Source organism: Scyliorhinus canicula, chromosome 1 (genome assembly GCF_902713615.1).
Source record: "Scyliorhinus canicula chromosome 1, sScyCan1.1, whole genome shotgun sequence".
Taxonomy (NCBI): Eukaryota; Metazoa; Chordata; class Chondrichthyes; order Carcharhiniformes; family Scyliorhinidae; genus Scyliorhinus; species Scyliorhinus canicula.
The window spans coordinates 226048872-226071840 of record NC_052146.1 but is presented as its reverse complement, the minus strand read 5'-3'; the positions used below and the strand labels follow the sequence as shown (position 1 = coordinate 226071840).

Here is a 22969-nt window from a genome sequence, read left to right as displayed (position 1 = left end):
GCAGTTTTTAAGGGAGTTGTCAATAGTATTGTCCTCAGGTGAAACATTGAACTAATGAAGTCTGTGTGGCTGAAGTGGCGTTTAACTGTTCATTGTCCAAAGAAATGCAGGTTAGGTGGATTGACCACGCAAAATTACCCCTTAGTGTCTGAAAGGTTATGCAGGGTTACTGGGTTATGGGGATAGGGTGAAGGCATGGGCTTGGGTAGGGTGCTCTTTCCAAGGGCCTGGCAGACTCGATGGGCTGAATGGCCTCCTTCTGCACTGCAAATTCTGTGATTCTATGAAGAGCAGAGGATTCTTTGAAGAGGCTCTGTCGAACCTTCCTCCCTCAATTAGAGTGGCTTGATGGCACAAAAGGTTAGCACTGCTGCCTCACAGTGCCAACAGCCCGTGTTTGATTCTGCCCTTGGACGACTGTCTGCATGGGTTTCATCCGGGTGCTTCAGTTCCTTTCCACGATCCAAAGATGTGCATGCTAGATGGAATGGCTATGCTAAATTGCCCCTTAGTGTCCAAAGATGTGCAGGTTAGGTGGATTGGCCATGATCAATGCGTGGGGTTATGGGGATAGGGCAGGGAAGGATAGGGCCTAGGTAGAGTGCTCTTTGGGAAGATCAGTGCAGACTCAATGGGCCGAATGGCCTCCTTCTGCAGAGTATGGATTCTATGGAACTAGATTATTCCACAGGAAATTATTTGGGGTGGTTCTCAGAAATGTGATTAGTTGCAAAGTCTTCTGTACATAATGGAAAAGTTGTGGTACAATTATATCTTTAATAACCTGTTGGAGTGGGGAACTGGGTAGTGTAATGGTTACAGTAATTCCAGCTCTAGAAGCTGGATTTAATTCGAGCCCAGACTGAAGGGTGGACTTTCCTCTTCCTGTAGCTACAACCATCCTAACTGTACAGTATTAAGGCATTTTAATGAAATTTCTGGAAATCAGAACAGAAGTCCAATGTGAACATTCTTCTTTAAATTTGCATATGTGCAATCAAAGTATCAACTAGGTGTAGTGCAGGGTACTTTAATAAGGGGATCTGATCAGATGTTTCAGACTCCATGCCTGATATTGTTCAGAATTATGGGAATAAACTGCCTCCGAAAAATAGACAGAACTATCTACCAATATTTTTCTCCTGGGCATATCCAACTTGTTTTTGAATATGTTCAGGGCAGCAGGGTAGCATGGTGGTTAGCATAAATGCTTCACAGCTCCAGGGTCCCAGGTTCGATTCCCGGCTGGGTCACTGTCTGTGTGCAGTCTGCACGTCCTCCCCCTGTGTGCGTGGGTTTCCTCCGGGTGCTCCGGTTTCCTCCCACAGTCCAAAGATGTGCGGGTTAGGTGGATTGGCCATGCTAAATTGCCCGTAGTGTCCTAATAAATGTAAGGTTAAGGGGGGGGGGGGGTTGTTGGGTTTCGGGTATAGGGTGGATATGTGGGTTTGAGTAGGGTGATCATGGCTCGGCACAACATTGAGGGCCGAAGGGCCTGTTCTGTGCTGTACTGTTCTATGTTCTAACATCCATTGCCAAATTTGACATACAATCATGCCTCCTCTGTAAAACAGTTACATCTTTTCAGCCTTCCTCTTCTAAGTTCAAGGTTGTAACCTCTTATAATATGTACTGTATATATCATACTTCTCTGACCAACTGGAAATTATTTACAATGGAACCTTTGTAAATCTTATCACTAACATCATGAATAACGGAATTAGACCAGATGTTTTTGTTTTCCTTTATTAATGGGATGTGAACATCACTGGTGAGCCCAGCATTTATTTCTCATCACTCATTGCCCTTGAGAAGGTGGTGGTGAGCTGCCTTCTTGAACCGCTGCAGTCCATGTGGTGTAGGTACACCCAGAGTGCTGTCAGGGAGAGATCCAGGATTTTGACTCAGCGACAATGAAGGAAGTCACATAGTTTCAAGCCAGGATGGTGAGTGGCTTGGAGGGGACCTATATTATACATATGAAGGAGATAGAAAGTTGGCGGGATTCTCTGTCCTGCTGCACCCGTTTTCTGGTGCGGCGCGCCCTCGCTGACAGCGGGATCCTCTGTCCCAGCAGCTGGCCAATGGGGTTTCCCATTGTGGGCACCCCCACGCTGTTGGGAAATCCACGGGTGTGAGTGCACTGCCGGCGAAGCGGAGGATCCTGCCGACGGAGAATCCAACCCATTGTGTTTAAGATTATGGCTTGAAATGAAAGGAAAGCCGTGGCATAAGAAAAGTTTGAGCTTCACATATTCTCATTTGTATGACTGCTACCAATGGGATAGAGGTAGCAGCATCTTGATCTCCTGGAAGGGCGGCACAGTAGCACTGTGGGAAGCACTGTTGCTTCACAGCGCTAGAGACCCGGGTTCGATTCCCGGCTTGGGTCTGTGCAGAGTCTGCACATTCTCCCCGTGTCTGCGTGGGTTTCCTCCGGATGTTCCGGTTTCCTCCCACAAGTCCCGAAAGATGTGCTGTTAGATGGGTTGGACCGAACAGCACATCGGAATTCTCCCTCCTTGTACCCAAATGCCAATTTGACATCCTGAACAGAACCCCCCCCCCCGCCCCAGCTGGCGTGTCGGTCGATGACCCAGTCCTATGGCCAGAGAAGCCCCTCTCAGTGGAGCGTGTGGCGACTAGGGGATTTCACAGTAGCTTCATTGCAGTGTTAATGTAAGCCTACTTGTGACACTACTAAAGATTATCAGTGAGCAGAATCAGTGAGCAGATAACCCATTCAACTGGCAAGGATCCAAATGGAGCAAATAGGATTTGGGGATGCAGTCATAGGAAAACGAGGCACACTATTTTGTCCTTGTACACGACCTTGGTCAGGTCTCACTCGGAATACTGGGCAGAGTTTTAACAAAACAGACCTGCTCACAACACAGGGGCTGGCAGCAGGGTAGGAAGCTGATTGTTATTGGAGTAGGCCCTGTTGTGGCTGTTTAACAAATTACCTGCAGGTTTGTCTGTCCATGGTATTCAGAGTACAACTAAAATCACATCTAAAAAAAAAAGCTTGTATCACCTCATTATGTTCTCAGTGTTTTACAAACAATGAATTACGTACAATTAAATACAGTTGTTATTGTGAAACATGTGAGGGCCACATTTGAATAAAACAGATCCCATGAACAGCAATGAATGAATGAGCAGATGATTTGTTGTTGTGACCAGTAAGGGAGGAGTGTTGGCCAGGACACCAAGACAATCCCCAGTTTTTCTTCAAATGGTGCTATGTGTTTTATTTCTTACTTGCCCCTGAACAGACAGGACTTCAGCTTGACGTTTCATCTATAAGACCAGACATTCGCTACCGAAATGTCGGCCGGGATGTGTGTTCAAGTTCCATTCCTGGTTAAGCCTATCATGTTTCCTGTTAGTGGTGAGACTGCTTCCAGCTGAACTACATCAAGCAATATGAACTTACATCTGACTGCACTTCCCATCTGTAAATCCTCACTTCTTCTTGACATGATTTAGTCACAATTTTGTGTTCACATTTTCCATTATAAATGCCTCGGCTCATCTTTATACCAGAGAATGCTAATATAAACTTATGACATTACAACCACATACACCCAATGGTGGAATTCAGCCTTTAATTGCCGAGCTCCGCAATCTGTACTACAGAGAAGTTCTAAGATCCAGCTCATTCCACCCACACTGCTTCTTGAAGGGTAACTCAAAGTGCTATTGGGAAGAGAGTTCCAGAATTTTAATCAGCATAAATGACGGAACAGCAGTATAGTTCCAAGTCAGGATGGTGAGTGGCTTGGAAGGGAATTTGCGGGTGCTGGTGTTTCCATGCATCTGCCGGCCTTATCTTTCTAGGTAGTTGGGGGTCACTGGTTCGGAAGAAGCATTGGCGAGTGTCTGCAGTGCATCTTGCATAAAGTACATGCAGTTGTCGTTGTGCATGGGTATTGGAGAGGGTGAATGTTTAAGATGGTGAATGGGATGCCAATTAAGTGGACTGTGTGGCCTGGATGGCACTGAGCTTCTTGATTGTTGCTGCCCTCGTCCAGGCAAGTGCAGAATATTCCATCAAGCTCCTGACTTGTGCCTTGTAGATGTTGGGGAGTCAGGAGGTGAATTAACTCACCTCAGAATTCCCAGTCTCACCTGCTCTTGTGAGTCACAGTATTTAGTCGCTGGATCATAGAACATAGAACATAGAACGATACAGCGCAGTACAGGCCCTTCGGCCCTCGATGTTGCACCGACATGGAAAAAAAAACTAACGGCCATCTAACCTACACTATGCCCTTATCATCCATATGCTTATCCAATAAACTTTTAAATGCCCTCAATGTTGGCGAGTTCACTACTGTTGCAGGTAGGGCATTCCACGGCCTCACCACTCTTTGCGTAAAAAACCCACCTCTGACCTCTGTCCTATATCTACTACCCCTCAATTTAAGGCTATGTCCCCTCGTGCTAGCCACCCCCATCTGCGGGAGAAGGCTCTCGCTGTCCACCCTATCTAACCCTCTGATCATTTTGTATGCCTCTATTAAGTCACCTCTTAACCTTCTTCTCTCTAATGAAAACAACCTCAAGTCCATCAGCCTTTCCTCATAAGATTTTCCCTCCATACCAGGCAACATCCTGGTAAATCTCCTCTGCACCCGTTCCAAAGCTTCCACGTCCTTCCTATAATGAGGCGACCAGAACTGTACGCAATACTCCAAATGCGGCCGTACTAGAGTTTTGTACAACTGCAACATGACCTCATGGCTCCGGAACTCAATCCCTCTACCAATAAAGGCCAACACACCATAGGCCTTCTTCACAACCCTATCAACCTGAGTGGCAACTTTCAGGGATCTATGTACATGGACACCGAGATCCCTCTGCTCATCCACACTACCAAGAATTTTACCATTAGCCAAATATTCCGCATTCCTGTTATTCTTTCCAAAGTGAATCACCTCACACTTCTCCACATTAAACTCCATTTGCCACCTCTCAGCCCAGCTCTGCAGCTTATCTATGTCCCTCTGTAACCTGCAACATCCTTCCGCACTGTCTACAACTCCACCGACTTTAGTGTCGTCTGCAAATTTACTCACCCATCCTTCTGCGCCCTCCTCTAGGTCATTTATAAAAATGACAAACAGCAACGGCCCCAGAACAGATCCTTGTGGTACACCACTCGTAACTGAACTCCATTCTGAACATTTCCCATCAACTACCACTCTCTGTCTTCTTTCAACAAGCCAATTTCTGATCCACATCTCTAAATCACCCTCAATCCCCAGCCTCCGTATTTTCTGCAATAGCCGACCGTGGGGAACCTTATCAAACGCTTTACTGAAATCCATACGCTTTACTGAAATTCCATGGGCTGTAATCATTACAGTTCAGTTTCTGGTCAGTGCTAGCCTCCAGGATGTTTGATAACCGGATATTTAGCCATTGCAATGCCATTCAGATTGTAATGTCGTTGAATGGCAAAGGAAGAAGAGTCATTGTCTGGCACTTGGGTTGTGTGAATGTTACTTGCCACTTATCAGTCCAAGCCTGAAAGTTGCCAAAATCTACTGCATATGGACTGGGAGAATTTCAATATCTGAGGAGTTGCGAATGTTGCTGAAGGTTGCGCAATCATTCAGTGAACATCCCCACTTCTGACCTTATGATAGAGGAAAGGTCATTGATGAAGCAGCTGAAGATGTTTGGGCCTAGGACACGACCTTGAGGAACTCCTGCAGTGATGACCTGAGACTGAGATGATTGACCTCCAGTAACCACCAGCATCTTCCTTTGTGCCAGGTATAACTCCAGCCAGCAGAGAATTTTCCTTCTCAAACCCATTGAATCCAGTTTTTCTAGGGCTCATTGATGCTACACTTGATCAAATGCTACCTTGATGTCAAGAGCAATCACTCTCACCTCACCTCTTGAGTTTATGTTTGGTCCAAGGCTGTCGTGAGGTCAGGAGCTGAATGGCCCTGGCAGAACCCAAACTGAGCCTCAGTAAGCAGGTTATTAGTGTGAGTGTATATGTGCCGCTTGATAGCGCTATTGATGACATCTTCCATCACTTGCTGAGTGTAATTTGATGGGGTGGTAACTGGTCGGATTGGATTTGTCCTGATTTCTGTCCTGCACAGGATGTAATGGAAGGGACGTTGATAATAGTTGCTGCTTGATGGCACATAATATCGGCCCTCCAGATTCAGTTGGAGTCCTGATGGGTCCACTCAGCTCCAGACCTCATTACAGCTTTGAACCAAGACATAATTACAGAGATGAGGTGGGAGCCTTTGACATCAAGACAGCATTTGGCAGAGTGTGGCATCAAGCATCCCTAGTAAAATAGAAGTCAATGGGTATCAGAGGAAAATATTCCATGGGCTGTAATCATGTCTGGACAAAATAAGAGAATTGTTGGGAGCCAATCTTCTTAGCCTCAGACCATCATTGCAGTTCATCAGTGAAGTGTCCTCGGCCTAACCATGTTCTGTTGCTTTGTAAATGGTTTTATATCATAGTTATGGGCCAGGGTTTAGAGAACCCCCAAAGTGTATCATGGAGCTCACCTGACCCACAATTTTTAATAGATTGTGGTTATGGGGAGCACACAGGCTTACTCCGGAGGTGTGATGCAAACAGAAATCTACAGTACTTTTAAATTAAAACAATGTTTATTTATGAAACCAGTTAACATTTTATAAACCCACAGTAAACATCTTAACAACCATCAACACCAATAAATCCCCAAAGAATACAGTACCCGACAGATAACCCTTAATAAATTCCCAAACAACATCCAGAAGACAAAAGACGCATTTTAACATAAAGGTCAGGTTTAAATTCACTATTGAGAGCAGTCAGCACTTTGAAATCACCCAATTGATTTGGAGACAGTCTTTAGTTTGCAGAGAGGTCCTTATACAGCTCCTTGCTTTGCCTGTAGCTATCCAGCTCTCAAAACGAAACAAACCACACCCTGTAGCAAACAGCCTAGAATGAAAGTAAAGCAGTCAGACAGCCCAGCTCCACCCACTCTCTGACATCACTGCAGCTCTCTAATAAACACCCATTTCTTAAAGGTACACCCACTACAGCTATTCGATAAACCCCCATTTCTTAAAAGTTACTCTCACATGACATCATCTTAAGGTCAAAAGTGGGGAGGTTGTCTGACGATTGCATAGTGTTTAGTTCTATTTCCAACTCCTCAGATAATCTGGGTGCACATGTAAAAAGACCTGAACAACACTCAGGCTTGGGCCGATAAATATCAAATAACATTCACGCCATTCAAGCACCAGGAAATGACCATCTCCAACAAAAGTGAATCTAATCTCCCCATAATATTCAACAGCATTAGCATAACCAAATCCCCCACTATCATCATCCTGGGGGGTGTAGATTGAGTGATAATTGACAAGAAACCTAATTGCACTGCCACATAAATACTGTGGGTACAAGAGCAGGTCAGACACTGGGAATTCTGCAACGAGTGACTCATCTTCTGATTCCCCAAACCATCTATAAGGCACAATTCAGGAGTGTGATGAAATCCCCTTGCCTGGACGAATGCAGCGTCAACAACATTCATGGAGCTCAGCACCATCTAAGACAAAGCAGCCCACTTGATTGGCACCCCATCCACCATTTTAAACATTCATTCCCTCTATCCACCTGTACACCGCAGTTGCTGTGCATTCCGTCTATGAGATACACTGCAGTAATCCTTCATTGTCAGTGAGTCAAAATGCTGGGTCTCTAACAGCAGTGTAGGAGTACATTCACTAGAGGCACCGTAGCAGTTCAGGTAGTTTTTCATAGAATTTACGATGCAGAAGGAGGCCATTTGGCCCATCAAGTCTGCCCCGGGTCTTAGGAAAGAGCACCCCACTTCAGCCCACCCCTCCACCCTACACCCGTAACCCCATCTAACTTTTTTTGGACACTAAGGGCAATTTATCATCACCAATCCACCTAACCTGCACATCTTTGGACTGTGGGAGAAAACCGGAGCACCCGGAGGAAACCCACGAACACATGGGGAGAACCTGCAGACTCCGCACAGACAGTGACCCAGGCCGGGAATCGAACCTGGGACCCTGGAGCTGTGAAACAACTGTGCTAATCACTGTGCTACCCAAGTTGACTCACTATTACCTTCTCAAGGGCAATCAAGGGAAGTTAATAAACGTTGGCTTTGCCAGTGTCATCCATATCCCGTGAAAAAAGAATTTGAAAAGGACACCTACCGTCCACCATCTCAGCAAATGAATTGTATGTTCCAGGCAGAAATAAATGACCAGGTCAGTGATATGAGAATTGAGACAAATCATTGTGCTGCCACACAATGAAGTTTAGTTCCCCATACATATTTGTGAAAAATCTCAGTCATGGTTTGTCAGTGTGTACTGACCAGAGAGTAAAGACCACTTTGCAGAAGAACAGTAAATCACACGGGAATTATCTATCATGCCTCGCTCGTAACCTACTGGAAGCCAAAGGCACAGATTGAAAACAGTTTGCCTGCCTTGCTCTCGGGCATAAAAGTACTTAACGTGTCAGTGGCGTTCTCTGTATGGAGCAAGAACATAACAAAAAGAAATGGCATACACTGTTGAAGGGTGTGCACCACTAAAAAAAATACAGAATGGTAAAAATAATAATTTACAATGCAGGTTGGCTGGAGTTCCACGATTTCACATATAAATCAAACAATATTTACAAATTTAACAAAAGAAATCAAAAAAAATTTAATTTGCTTTTAGTTTTATCAATGCGATTTGTTTATATTCTTTGCCACATTACTCTTCTAATGCACAGAACTTTGCACCTCCCCCCATTTCCCCAAGTATAGATTGCATTTACATGAGTAAAGCTAAAGGCTGGATGCTTCAGTGAATAATCAATAAGGTTCCACTAACTAACGATTGATTGCTTACACTGCATCAGTCAATTCACGAATGCATCCTGACAGGCTAAAAAGCTGCCATCTGTCATCATTTCCATTCAGGATATTTGAATCCACCTACGTCCCTCAAATTATGGGATAAAGCACTGTTGACAATGCTCCTGTACAATCAGGAATGGCAAATGCATGACATCAGCCAGAAGGCCTCCAGCCCCAATGCTGCATTGAAGATGTGAAAAAAATGTTCACTGATCCTTCAAGGCTTCGCTGCAAGCACTATCACCAGCGTTTTCAAACACCCCTCCAAATTGGCTCTCAGGCACTGAAACTGATTCAAAATGAGGAATGACTTCAGAGGGCTCAAACAGCTTGGGCTGGATTCTCCGTTATTGGGACTATGTCCCCACGCTGGCGTCAGAACTGTGGAGTTTCACGCCAGAAAAACTAGCATGAAAGGGCCACAAATTCCTAGCCCTGCAGGGAGCTAGCAGGGACCCGGCATAGATCTAGCAGCTTTCGCTGCAGAAACGGGCCCCCGCACTTCAGGGTCGCGTCATGTTCCATGGCAGACTCTGACCTTGAAGCTGGACCCTGAAAATAAACCCACCGATCGGCCGCACGCCAGATCCTGACCGTCTGCACAAACATTACCCGGCCGAGTATAAGGTCCCCCTCTGATCAGCCTGCCACAACCAGGGCGGCCGCGAGTATCCCGAATGGCTGGACCATATTAGGTCCACGCCGTCGGGACATCTGTCGGTCAGGGGTGGAGAATGGTGAGCAGGCCTCCATCAATGGCCCCAGAGAGTACGCCGCTTTTTGGGGCAGAATCGGGGAACCGGCACTGGTCCCGATTCCGTGCAAGGAAATGGATTCTCCGCCCCTGGGCCGGCCGTGATTTTGGCGTTGAGGTGCGGCGAATCCAGCTCCCTACCTTTGCAGAAGTGACCATCTCAGTGTAACATACATTGTCCACCCCCCTAATTCTCTGGGCAAAGGTCTTTTTATACTGCTCAGAAGTTGCAATTTATTCAGGCCCAATTGGTTTTTTGATATATTGCCCATTTATTTTGTTGATTATTGCATTGAAAATGCATTGTGCACGTGCATTCTGATATTATAAATGAAATACAAATGTTTCGTAATGTTACAGCTTTAGGGCGGCATGATGGCACAAGGTTAGCACTACTGCCTCATGGCGCCAAGGACCTGGGTTCGATCAAGGCCCTGGCTCACTGTCCGTGTGGAGTTTGCACATTCTCCCCATGTCTGCATGAGTCTCACCCCCACAACCCAAAAAGATTTGCAGGGCACGTGGATTGGCTACGATAAACTGTCCCTTAATTGGAAGAAAATCTAAATTTAAAACAATTGAAAAAAAAAGTAATGTTACAGCTTCAATACTTTAATACATTGTGTGAGCCATCTGCCCATTCTACTGCCTGCTCACAATATCATATTGTCACTATCCACCCAATCTACTCCTTGTTATGGTACTTTGACAATGGTGCCCACAATCACACTGTTCCTTTGATCGGTCCGCAGATAAATGTTGACATTGCTGCCAGGTTAATACATGAACAATGCAGAAATCTCCCCATGGTGTCTCAGTTTATCATAATGGTAACTTGCATTTATATAGCATCCCTAATATATTAAAATCCTTTCACAGGAGCAATAGCAGCCACACTGTTGACACCGTGCTATTTAACCAGATATCAGAAGGGGGTCAACAAAAGTTTGGTTAAAAAGTTAGGTTCAGGTTATAAAGAAGGAGGGAAATGCGTGGGGGGAAGGAGCGATTTAGGCTACAAAGTTCTCCTGTGAAACTGAACCACAGAGATGAGGAAGATCCCACATTCTGTGCTCTATGATTACTGCTGGAGTGTGATGGTGTGGGCACTGCAATGCGCCGCAGCACTCCTGGGCTGTGGAGTGTGACAGGGGGGGAGCAGCAAACATAATCAGCAGGAAAGAGGGTTATTCCTAAAGGGAATCATGCTGAAGGAGAGGATATTCGGAAGTCGGCTGGGAACAAGATCAAGTTGAGTTGAGATGTTTTCTCCAGTTGATTATCCGACTGACAATTAGTGCCCAGAGAAAGATTGAGTCACTGGCGAGAGCTGCTGATACCCGGGGAGTGATATGCCAGCATGTACTGGTGTTCTCAGGAGAGGAGGGGGGTAAATTGGAAGGGAAATGAAACAATTTAAGGTTTTGTTGGAGCAGATGAAAGGAACACCAGTGACCTGATTCGGCATCATTGTGGTTTGCCTTCATGTCGGATATCACATATCCTGCCAGTGCAGGCATATTGTTAAGAGGGGGGGTGAAGATATTTCCTGTCTCCACACAAAGGGGTTTGTTTAGATTTTGAGCATGAGCGAGCTGTTGTCATGCAGAGGAAGAGATAGCACGAGGAGGGACAGCTGTTGGAGATTTGATTTCAAATCTACAAAGGAAGCGATGGAATGAATTGGCCGGACCTGGATTGGATTGGATTTTCGCTTCGAACAAACTCAATCTGGTCACCGCACACCCAACACTATGTTCACCTGCTACACAACGCTGGCTACACTGAACCCAATTGTACATTGGCTCTCCTGACTGCAGTCACACAATCTCCCTTTCACAGCAGCTCCGCCGCTTCTGCACTTGTTCCATGATGTGGAGATGCCGGCGTTGGACTGGGGTGAGCACAGTAAGAAGTCTTCCAACACCAGGTTAAAGTCCAACATGTTTGTTTCAAACAAACCTGTTGGACTTTAACCTGGTGTTGTAAGACTTCTTACTGCACTTGTTCCAGTCACTGGATTGGCAATAGTGGGGTGTATCTTTCTCTGGAGTGAGACTCCGAGAGAAAACCTTATAGGGGGAAAAAAGGTTTGTGTTGCAATTTTATATATTTTTTAAAAACACTTCAATGACCTAACTTCTAGGTCTATTTTTAAACAACAATTATTAACCATATCTTGGAGATTCCCGCCTTCAACTTGTTTATCAATAATCCGAATTGCAGGCGGGGTTAACAATCATACTAATGTTAACCATGGGGGGTTGTACAAACAACCCTCCATCCCTCCCAAGGCTGAGGGGTGTCTCAGGAAGACCCAGCGCTCTAAAGATGAAATTCTGACCCAAATATGGGTGGTTTCTGGTCAGTTTATTTCCCCTGTGCTATTGTAATTCGTTTGTTCCCAGCGTTCCAAATTCAACCAGCTCTGCAGCCCAGCGGAGCGATGTTAATTCACCACCAGCCTGTCCACAGTCTATTCGCAGTCACTCATTCCCAATCAGAGGATGCAAGAGCAGGGACTTCACCCCTGTCACAAATCACCGCTACCACACACTCTGCAACAACCAAAGCCATTTTTCTTTTGCATCCGCTCACACTCACCTCATATTTGCTGAAACTGGAGCTCTTGGAGCGAGACTTCTTGCGCAGGTAGACGGAGAAGAAGCGGCGCACTGTGAATTTCTTCACGCTCGTGTCCATTGCTGTCCCTCTGCTCCCAATTTGAGGGAATGTTCGGTCTGAGAGGAACTTTGCCCAGCACCCCCCCCCCCCTCCCTCCCTCCCTCCCCCTCCCCCTCCCCCTCCTCCCCCTCCCCCTCCCCCTCCTCCCCCTCCCCCTCCCCCTCCTCCCCCTCCTCACCCCCTCCTCACCCCCGGACTGTTAACCCGCAATCCGGTACCCCTCCAGAGCAGGACTAGCCGGTGAGGATCCCAGCTCCTTGGGCTGGGGGGAGAGGTGAGCACTCTTTCAACAATGGGTCACATTGACTGAGCGCTGCATCTTCCCTATGGAGCGGCGCTGAGGGAAGGAGGGAGCTGCTGTCTTCAGCACTATACCGGCGCCCACTCCACTCTGACACCCCCACACACAGGTCAGACTCCCCCCTCCTCTGTCCCCGGGTTAGTCCCTCAGCAAACGCTGACGGTTCCCAGCTCCCCCACCCCGCCCTCTCTCTCGACACTCTGCCTGTGTGTGAGGGACGCTCCGCTCTCCCGCTCTCCCGGCGCCAGGGAGAGGCATCCCTCCCGGCTGCATGGGAGCCTCGCCCAGCAAGATGGACCTCCGCCCCTCTGGCCAAGCGGTCAAGGCTTGTGAGGGAAGGGGCTGTCCGGGGAGGGGAGTGTGTCCCCCATCTCCGAGCAGTGAATGCAGCTGCCAGTGGCTGAGAGTTAGGCTGGACCCTCTGCGGCAGCTGAACGCGCTCCACTTTGTCACCACAAACCCCCCTCACGATCTGCAGTCATTGCAATCCCACTGCGAGATGTGAAAGGTAATCAAAGCCCCCCCCCCCCCCCCCCCCCCCCCCCGCCGCCGCCGCCTTGCCGCAGTGTGCAATTCCACATCAAACAGGGAAGAGGTTAGTGCTCAAATACTTTAATCACTTGCTGTGATTAAAAACCGAGGGAATTAAATGTGATCAGAATCATTCGGTGAAAAAGTGTAGCTTTTTAAAATTCATTTGTCAGTTTGTGGTAATCCCAGCCTACAAATTTATAAAGTCAACACCCCACCCTCACTGCTCCAAACCAGGTGTCCTGGTTACCCTTCTTTTATTTTATTACTTTATCAGAGTTACAAAGCCAGAGCTCAGAGTGTGGACAGGAGCAAACCCCTAATCCAGCTCCTTGCCTGCTCCAAAAACCAATTCCAATTGAATCCAATTCATGGTCCCCACAAAAGAGACATACCAGATCCAGGCATTACACCTGATCCCACGCCCATTTTAGCCAAAAGGCAGGGGAGTTCAGTTGTCAGTGAACATGAATTTATGTTTCACTCCATTTGGAGTTTCCTTTTAAAAGTGGGAAACAAACTAACCCAGTAGAGTCGCACCTTGGCGTGCTCACGTGAAACAGCATGGGTTATGTGCTCAGTAAGGTGGTGGTGAGATGGGGATGGATGGATGGATGGGGGGGGGGGGGGTGGGGTGGGGGGTCAGCATTCATAAAACAAACACCTCACTGCTTTCAGTCTCCACCTCCAGGATTTATACACCAAAAGCACTTTCACCAATATAACATCGTTCACAACCCAGAGTGCCACACAACCAACAGAGACATGAGCACTGTTGGATCCTGGATGATCATAGGATCATAGAATTCCTACAGTGCAGAAGGAGGCCATTTGGCCCATCGAGCCTGGACTAACCCTATGAAAGAGCACTCTACCTAGGCCCACTCCCCTAGCCTATTCCTGCACATAGATCACCGCCAATCCACCTAACCTGCATATCTTTGGACTGTGGAAGTAAACCGGAGCACCCGGAGAAAACCCACACAGACACAGGGAGAACGTGCAGACTCCACACATTCACCCAAGGCTGGAATCCAACCCAGGACCCTGGTGCAATGAGGCATCAGTGCTAACCACTATGCACTGTGTGATGTGACTGGAAACTTGAGAACTTCCCTGCTTTTATTTGAATGAGGCACCGCAGTACCTGTTATAACCTCCAAAGAGGGCAGACAAGACTTCAGCTTAACACCTCATCCATCAATGCTGCATTCTCTCAGAGCTGGACTTTTGGCCTAGAATTTGTGATAACTGGTCACATGATGTTTGATCACGGCCAACTACAAATGTTATATTGGTTAAGGTTGGGTTCCACCAAGAACTGGTGGTAATTCACTGAAATTGCATCAGTGACTGATGCTAATGCAATGAGAGGATGTTAAGATAGAAGATCAGCCCTGACCCTATTGAATGGTGGAGCAAGTTAAAGGATCAAATGGGCTATTCCTGTTCCAATATGTTCTTATCATCAATAATCTCTATGTACCTGGTATCAATAGGTGTAACATCCCATTATCCTAGCTGTTATTCGCATCAATCCTACAGCTCACTGATTGCACATGAACCCATAGTTAGAAAGGGTTCCCCAGTCAATCACACTAACATCAGGCCCGACCGCTCTTTCTACCTCCTTAGACTTTAGTTTGAGCTCCGGTTCCATCCGAAGTTGCCAACACTAAATTTAGAGCTTTAATCAGAATTAATCTGTACTTGGCCCATCGCGTCTATGTCTGCTCGCTGCAACAGCAATTCGTTCTGTCTCATTATCCACATTGTTCCCTCTTGCTCTACAGGATTTTCTCTTCAAGTGCTTGTCCAATTCACAATTCTCTCAGCCTCTACCACACTCACAGGCACTGCATTCCAGATCCTGAACACTTGCTGCATGAAACAACATCCACCTGTCACCATTGCTTTGTTCCCTAATCACCTTTAACAGTGTCTTCTGGTAATCAACCCCTCTAACTAACAGTCGCTCCCCATCTGCTCTATCATGATTTTAAATACTTCGAACAAATCTCCTCACAACCTTCTATTCTCTGAGAAAGACTATGGCAGTTTTATTTTTACAATGTATCCATATAACTGAAAGCCACATCCCTGGATCCATTCTCATGAATGTTTTCTACATCCTTCCTATGTTATTTTTTCATGTTTATTTATTAAGGGTCTATTTAGTGTGGCCAACCCACCTACCCTACATATCTTTGTGTTGTGGGGGGTGAGACCCACGCAGACATGGGGAGAATGTGCAAACTCCACACAGGCAGTGATCCAGGGCTGGGATCAAACCCGGGTCCTCGGCACCGAGAGGCAGCAGTGCGCCACCGTGCCTCCCTTGCATCCTTTCTGAAGCATTCATATCCTTCCTAAAGTCAGCGAATGTCAATCACGAACCCAGTGAATCCCGCACCATTCCCCAATGGAATGAACTGTGTTCCACTGGCGCTGGTGCTAGCCCCTCAATGGTCGCTGAATAGGTCCAGGTGCAGCGCCAGTTTTGCTTTTGTGGAAGACCACGAATCCTGCCCCGGCATCAACACTTAGTCTCAGGAACGGAGAATCCAGTAGTTCATCTTTCATTATGACTTGAGCACTATCTTCTTTCTTGGACAGAGGCAAAGGACTGATTTAGTTCCTCAGTCTCCCGCATAGATCTCCTTTTTGTACCCCAATCAGCCCTAAGAGCAGCATGGTAGCACAGTGGGTAGCACTGTTGCTTCACAGCACCAGGGTCCCAGGTTTGATTCCCGGTTTGGGTCACTGTCTGTGCAGAGTCAGCATGTTCTCCCCGTGTCTGCGTGAGTTTCCTCTGGGTGCTCTGGTTTCCTCCCACAAGTCCCGAAAGACATGCTGTTAGGTAATTTGGACATTCTGAATTCTCCTTCTGTGTACCCGACAGGCACCGGAATGTGGCGACCAGGGTCTTTTCACAGTAACTTCATTGCAGTGTAAGCCTACTTGTGAGAATAAAGATTATTATTATTATTATTCCTCTTATTATACATTTCTGTTTCTATGGAATCCATTTTTATTTTAGCTGTCCATTCTTTTATTTTATTTTCACTTTCCCACTGAACTTTCTAGATTCAGCCTAGTGCACACTTGTATTGTCAACCTGACATCAGCCACACACTGCTTCATCACACTATCATGAATTTGATGAGCAACATCGGTTAAATCAATTTAACAAAACATAATGGGATGCCACCTGCTCAGCAACATGCAGAAATCTGACTAGAGACAGCAGTAGCCAGTATTCAAAAGGCCAGATGAGATGCATCTCACCCAATAAAGAGATTAGAAGGCATTTTAGATAAGAATAAGATGTTAATAGTTTATGAGTAGAAACAGTTTACCTAGACGATTGGGAAGATAAACGAGGTATACATATGATAATGCCTCATGTCAAGGAATTTGATAGGAATAGACAGCCAAATTCACAGAAGGCAAAATCAAAGTGGAACAAAAGTATAATTGGCCAGACCATCAGAAGTAAGGCAGACCTATTAACACCAAGCAGACAGAAGCAGACAAGCTAGTTTCCAGCTAACAGCCTCTAAGACTTAGAGCCAAGGCAGTGCAGAAAGCCTTTGTAAAGGCAGTTTAAATATCTTTGCTGGACCAGGACAAGATGTCTCCCATACTTGATTATTGTGTGGTAATTATAAGCTGGTTTGAATTTGTAGATTTATTGAATTTGGATGTTGCTTGGGGAAATGGGGAAGTCTCAAGATGTTCAGAGATCATAGGCATATGTTGGAACAAGAGGTGTGTTCTACATAAATTGTATGTTTGGTAATTCACATACCTTAATTGTTGTAGAATAGTCCTCTTCATATGCATTTGTCTTTTCTTTACTTTAATAAATAGTCTTTTTTTTAAATTTAGAGTACCCAATTCATTTTTTCCAATTAAGGGGCAATTTAGTGTGGCCAATCCACCTAACCTGCACATCTTTGGCTTGTGGAGGCGAAACCCATGCAAACACGGAGAGAATGTGCAAACTCCACACGGACAGTGACCCAGAGCTGGGATCGAACCTGGGACCTTGGCGCTGTGAGGCAGCAATGCTAACCACTGCGTCACTGTGCTGCCCTTAATAAATAGTCTTTAATAATTGTTACACGATGACTGGGCTGCTTATTCTCACTGAGTTTCACTGGTCTCCTCACCACAAAACAAAATGATACACCCCCATGAGCCGCTGTTCCGAGTGGAATACCCTTGTAGATTACGTCAACATGCTTCGTGACAGTATTGTCCATCCTTTTGCCACCCAGGGAGCTCTGGCTTTGGTTGCTCTATCATTCCCCCTTATATGGATGTACCTTGACTATACTTGAACCATCTTTTCTTTAATGGTAGTCCTTTGTCTCTTCACAACTTTTGCCTGCCAATATTTTACTCTAATTTAATCGGGAACAGATTTTTTTTCTCCCCCCTCTGAAATTGACCCCCCTACAGTTACATATTTTTGCTTTGGATTACTCCTTGTCCTTTCCATTGTCAACCTAAACCTTATGATACTATGATCACAGTTCCCTAAATGTACTTCCTACTGATACTTGATCCATTTGCCCCATCTCATTCCCCAGAACCAGGTCGAGCAAAGTATCCTTCCTTATGGAAACATATTGATCAAGAAAATCTTTCAAAACAGGCCAGCAGACTTATATCAAACTGACATTGCAAAACAATCGTGGATTCAGTATTTGGGACTTCTCACAGCAGTGCATTGTATCCTGAGTACTCGGAATCAGGGGGATGGAGGTTAGAGCAGCAAGGGGACGTAAAGGAGACAAAGGAAAGAGTGGTCTGCGGCACAATAATCACTGCAGAGCTGTAAACTCCAAACCAGCAATATTGATCTGAGAAAGGAGTAGTGAGTGAAGTGTTGAGGGAAATGTTATGGCTTTATTATGGGGAACACGGATTGCTTCCTCGAGCAGTGCCACCAATTTTAAACCACTGCCTGAGCCAAGACTTTACGAAAGAGACTGTTCATAGAATTATAGAAACTACTGCGAAGAAAGGTGCCATTAAGTCCCCTGCTCCTGCATAGCTGGTACTCTCTCTGGTCACCCCATTCCCTTCAAATCTTTTGATATTCCTTGTTTTCAAATACTTATCCCATTTTCTTTAAAGGGTGCTCTAGTTTTTGCCTCTATAATTAATTTGATGGAGCATCCCAAAGCCTCATAATCTTCCAAAAATCCAGTTAAAATCCTCAGTCTCTGTCCCCATCACTCATTCATCCATGAGTGGAAATAGATGTCATCTGTCCCCCTTTCCCAAGTTCCTGCACAGATTGACTGCTACCTTTGCGTACATGTTAAAAGCAATTATTTGATTCTGATGCATTTTGAGACGTCCTGAGGTCATGAAAGAGGCAAATCATTTTTTTCTTCCATATATCAGTGTTTTTTATTTTCTTTCAATCTAAACCACTCAGAGGCTCTTTCTGGTTAGCAGCTTCAGTCAGAGAATTTAGGTTGTCCCACATGACTTCTTGCGTGGAACATTTTCACCCACACTACCTCCAAACACTCATACCTCTTCCCTCAACTATTAACTTGGCTAAAAGTGCCATTCAGAAATTATTAGCACAAAGCTTTGTTTGATATATTTTCTCAAAACATGGACATTACTTTTTTTTTATAAATTTAGATTATCCAATTATTTTTTCCAATTAAGGGGGCAATTTAGCTTCGTCAATCCACCTACTCTGCACATTTTTGGGTTGTGGGGGCAAAACCCACGCAGACACGGGGAGAATGTGCAAACTCCACACGGACAGTGACCCAGAGCCGGGATCGAACCTGGGACCTCAGCGCCATGAGGCGGTTGTGCTAACCACTAGGCCACCGTGCTGCCCTAACATGGACATTACTTGTCATACATGCATTTATTTTGCCTTCCTAGTTATCCTGCAGAATTGGTGATCCACCTCCTCGACCCGCTGCAGTGCATGGTGTTCCCATGATGATGTTAGATTGGGAGTTCAATGATTTTGACCCAGCAACAATGCAGAAATGGGAATCTATGGACTCAGGCTAGATATTCCTGAAGAATGTAGGTATCGAGAGTTGGGAAAGTTTCTGACTCTGCAGACCTGTCTATATTAAGGACCCCCTGTCTGCCATATTGAAGTTCCAGGGAGGCAGGGCAGGATTCAGGTTCCAGGGAGGCAGGGCAGGATGGAGTTGGGCCCAGCATTTCCAGAGGGAGGCCTTCGGCAGCAATGGAGGTGGATGGATGTCAAGTCTGGCAGGCGAGAAAGGCATACTCCCTTTTCTGGGACATCAGCCCAGTTGTAATCATGAATGTTAAACCCTCAAGATCTCATCCTTCATTCTCCCCTCTCCGACTGGCTATCCCTCCTCTATACCATTTTAAAACATTGCTGGCCTCTATTGCGACGGTAACACTATTTATTTAACTGCTAATACTTCCAGACGGTCACCATCCAAACTCCTGCGATGGGATTCTCCGTCCCGCCGTGCCACATTTCTATCTCACCCCGCCGGCGGGATGCTCTGTTATGGCGGCCGGTCAATGGGGTTTCCCATTGTGGGGCAGCCCCACGCCTTCGGGAAACCCCCGGGCTGCCGGCAAAATGGAGCATCCCACCTGCAGTGAATCCCGCCCCTGTTTCTATACCATCTCCCCCTTGATTGTCTCTATGGGAACTACCTTCTTCTGACTCCTCTGAATGTTAAAAAATGAGGGGAAAGAAATTAGTGAAATATGTTTCCATTCTTATAGATGTGTCACTGCATTGTGTACACAGGCTATCTGCTGACTTTGACATTTTTTTAATTGAACACTCCCAACAAACTCACAGGGCGCGATTCTCCAGAATGATTTCTAAGTGTGGTAGCTGGCAAGAACTGCCCACGAGTGGGAATTTCCACGAGCGTCCTGACTCCCGACCCGGCGAGGCCGGCAACGCAATATCGCGTTAATTGGTCCACTTAACGAGCCCCCACAGGCTACAGGCGGCAAATGAAGGCACGCCTGCCAATGCACTTGCCAACTCCCCACTAACAAGGTCGTGCAGCACTTACCTCGCTCTGACATAGCCAACCCCACTCAGCTCGCAGACATGACGTCGAGACGACTGGCCCCAAGATTTTGAGACACAGACCTCGGAAGGCTATTAGCTGCAGTCGAGGCCAGCAGGGATGTCCTGTTCCCCTGAGGGTCCTGGAGGATTAGCCACAGGGCAGCCGGTGTTGCCTGGGATGAAGTGGTAGCGGCCATCAGTTCGGGAAACGTGACCAGGAGGACTGGCCTCCAGTATCTCAAGAGGGTCAACGACCTACACCGGTCTGCACGCGTATGTTGACACCCCCCCCCACCCCCCCCCCCCCAAAACCTTTCTACCCCCGGGCAAACAGCCGCCCCCAACACTCCATGAGCTCCCTCGCTTCATCCCCCCTACACTTTCTTCACAACGTCCCCCCCCCCCCCCCCCCCCCCCCCCCCCCCCCCCCCACACCATGTGAACCACATGTGCGGCTAACAATGCCCTTTCTGTGTCTCTGCAGGACAAGCTCTCCCATAATCATCAGGAGAGGGCCCATTCTGGCAATGGGGCATCAGACGTAAGAATTCTCAAGCGCTGGAGGTGACAGGGGTGAGCGAGGACAGACCAGTCACCAACACGGAGGTCGGCGCATACCGCAGAGGTGAGGACCCACCGGGCCTCATCCGGTGGAACTGTCAAATGTGAGTAGTTATTGGAATACAGACTGACACATCCCTCCTACTGACCACATGTCCATTCTCCCACAGGACCTTCAGCTGATGGCGCCAGCCCACCCGAGATTGCCCCCACCTCCCAGGAGTACACCTTGGAGTAGAACTCTGAAGATGCCAGCATCGATGCATCTCAGCTGTCATCCCCACCCTCCACCAGCACAGAGACAGTCACCTCGCTGGGCAATGTTAGTGGACAGGCTTCTGAGGCACAATCTGGTGAGCACCACACAGTTGCTGATGCACATCACGTGGACGTAGTAATGCCCAGGTAAGATAGCACTTGGAGGACTGCTGGATCCCAGGACCCAGTTGGGTCCCAGTCAGATGCTGAGCCTATGGAACAGGCTTACCTGGAGCGGATGCAGACGTTAGGGTGTGACCGGGACATTCAGAGGGGGATGTCAGCAGCACTCCAGCAGATCCATAGCCGATTCATGGAGTCCCAGAGGCTACGGGCACAGGTGATGTCGTTGGCAATGCGTGGTGACCGCAGTGGAGAGCCTGGTGCATGACGTCAGCAGCATGAGTGAAGCTGTCCAATGCGTTGCGCAGTCGGTGACGGCCATGGCTGAGGTTCTCGGCAGACTGTCCGACTCGCAGGGGGATGTGACCCAGTACCAGGTGAACTTTGATGAGGTTCTGCAGGAGACATCCCAGTCATAGGTGGGCATTTCCGACGTAATGCAGAGCATGGCCCAGTCACTGAGGAGCATCGCCGAGGGTGTCAACACCATGGTGCAGACATTGGGGAGACACCAACACTGACAGAACCAGATGACGCAGGGGCAGCCAGGGCTCAATTCAGCTGCCCTTCCACCTTGAGGTGATTCCCCAGGGCCCTATGGGCACCGACCAGGAGGAGGAGGCACAGGGTGGCAACCTGGACCCATCCGATGGACTTGAGGTGGTAGCCACGAGCTCCTAATGAGTTACACCCCTCTGACAAAGCCATGTCTAAAAGTCAGCACCCGGAACAGGGTGGCATGTCTGTGCAGGTGCCACTGTCAAGAGCGCTCGGGCCCTCCAGCCCTAGAACCCCAGACAATGCCCGCTAGGGGCATTGAAGGCCACGGCACATGGTAAGCAGTTGGCTGCCTTCATCTCTAATGTGGATCCTGGGGATATACCTAGACGTAGTGGTAGAGTAAGGAAGGCCAAGCACATAGAGGATCACTGAGGGTGCACAGGGGTGTGGGGGGGGGGGGGGGGGGGGGGAGGTGGCAGGGGTAGGTAGGGGTTAAGGAGGGAAGGGGCTGGGGGTTGGGCAGTAGGTATTGGAGATTGGGGGGAGAGGGATGGAGAGTGGGGATATTGGGGTGGCATCATCAGGAGAGTGGGGCAGTGGTGTACACTTCGAGACACATTACAAAACCTCATGCGGGTTTCTCCGAGCCCCCGCCGGGTCAGAGAATCGCCGGGTGGGGGGGCGGCATGAATCCTGCCCCACTGCCCTGATGCTGGCTGCCGAATTCTCCAGCGCCGGGGTTTTGGTGGGGGCGGGAATCGCGCCGTTCTGGTCGGTGGCCGCTGGCAGCAGCTCCCCCGGTGATTCTCCGGCCGGCCGTTTTCGGACGGTCCTGCCGGCATAAATCAAACCAGGTCCGTACCAGCAGGACCTGGCTCTGTGGGCGGCCTGCAGAGTCCACGGGTAGGCGTGGGGGGGATCTGGCCCCGGGGGTGCCCCCACGGTGGCCTGGTCCTCGATCGGGGTCCACCGATCCGTGGGCGGGCCTGTGCCGTGGGGGCACTCTTTCCTTCCACGCCGGCTGCTGTCAACCTCCGCCATGGCCGGCAAGGAGAAAAAACCCTGTGCATGTGCTGGGATGATGCCAGCACATGCTGGTGCTCCCACGCATGCGCCAACTCGCGCTGGCCAGCGGTGGCCCTTCGCCGCTGGCACAGCGCCAAATCCGCCGGCGCCAGCCTAGCCCCTGAAGGTGCACCTTCCGGGTTGCCCGACGCCGGAGTGGTTCACGCCACTCCTCGGCGCTGG

At 47.9% G+C, this 22969-nt stretch overlaps 1 protein-coding gene across 6 annotated transcripts in view; it reads right to left on the bottom strand.

Moving 5' to 3' along the window:
• rps6ka2 (ribosomal protein S6 kinase, polypeptide 2) overlaps positions 1-22969 on the bottom strand; it is a 498908-nt gene that overhangs the window by 259112 nt on the left and 216827 nt on the right. Inside the window, exon 1 of one of the 6 annotated variants that reach the window (XM_038808492.1) lies at positions 12297-12449. The exons of the other annotated variants lie outside the window; for them this stretch is intronic. Coding sequence (XP_038664420.1) covers positions 12297-12395 — 99 coding nt within the window. The 5' untranslated portion in view covers positions 12396-12449. Of the gene's footprint in view, positions 1-12296; positions 12450-22969 lie in introns of those variants that run through there. 6 annotated transcript variants of the gene reach the window in all.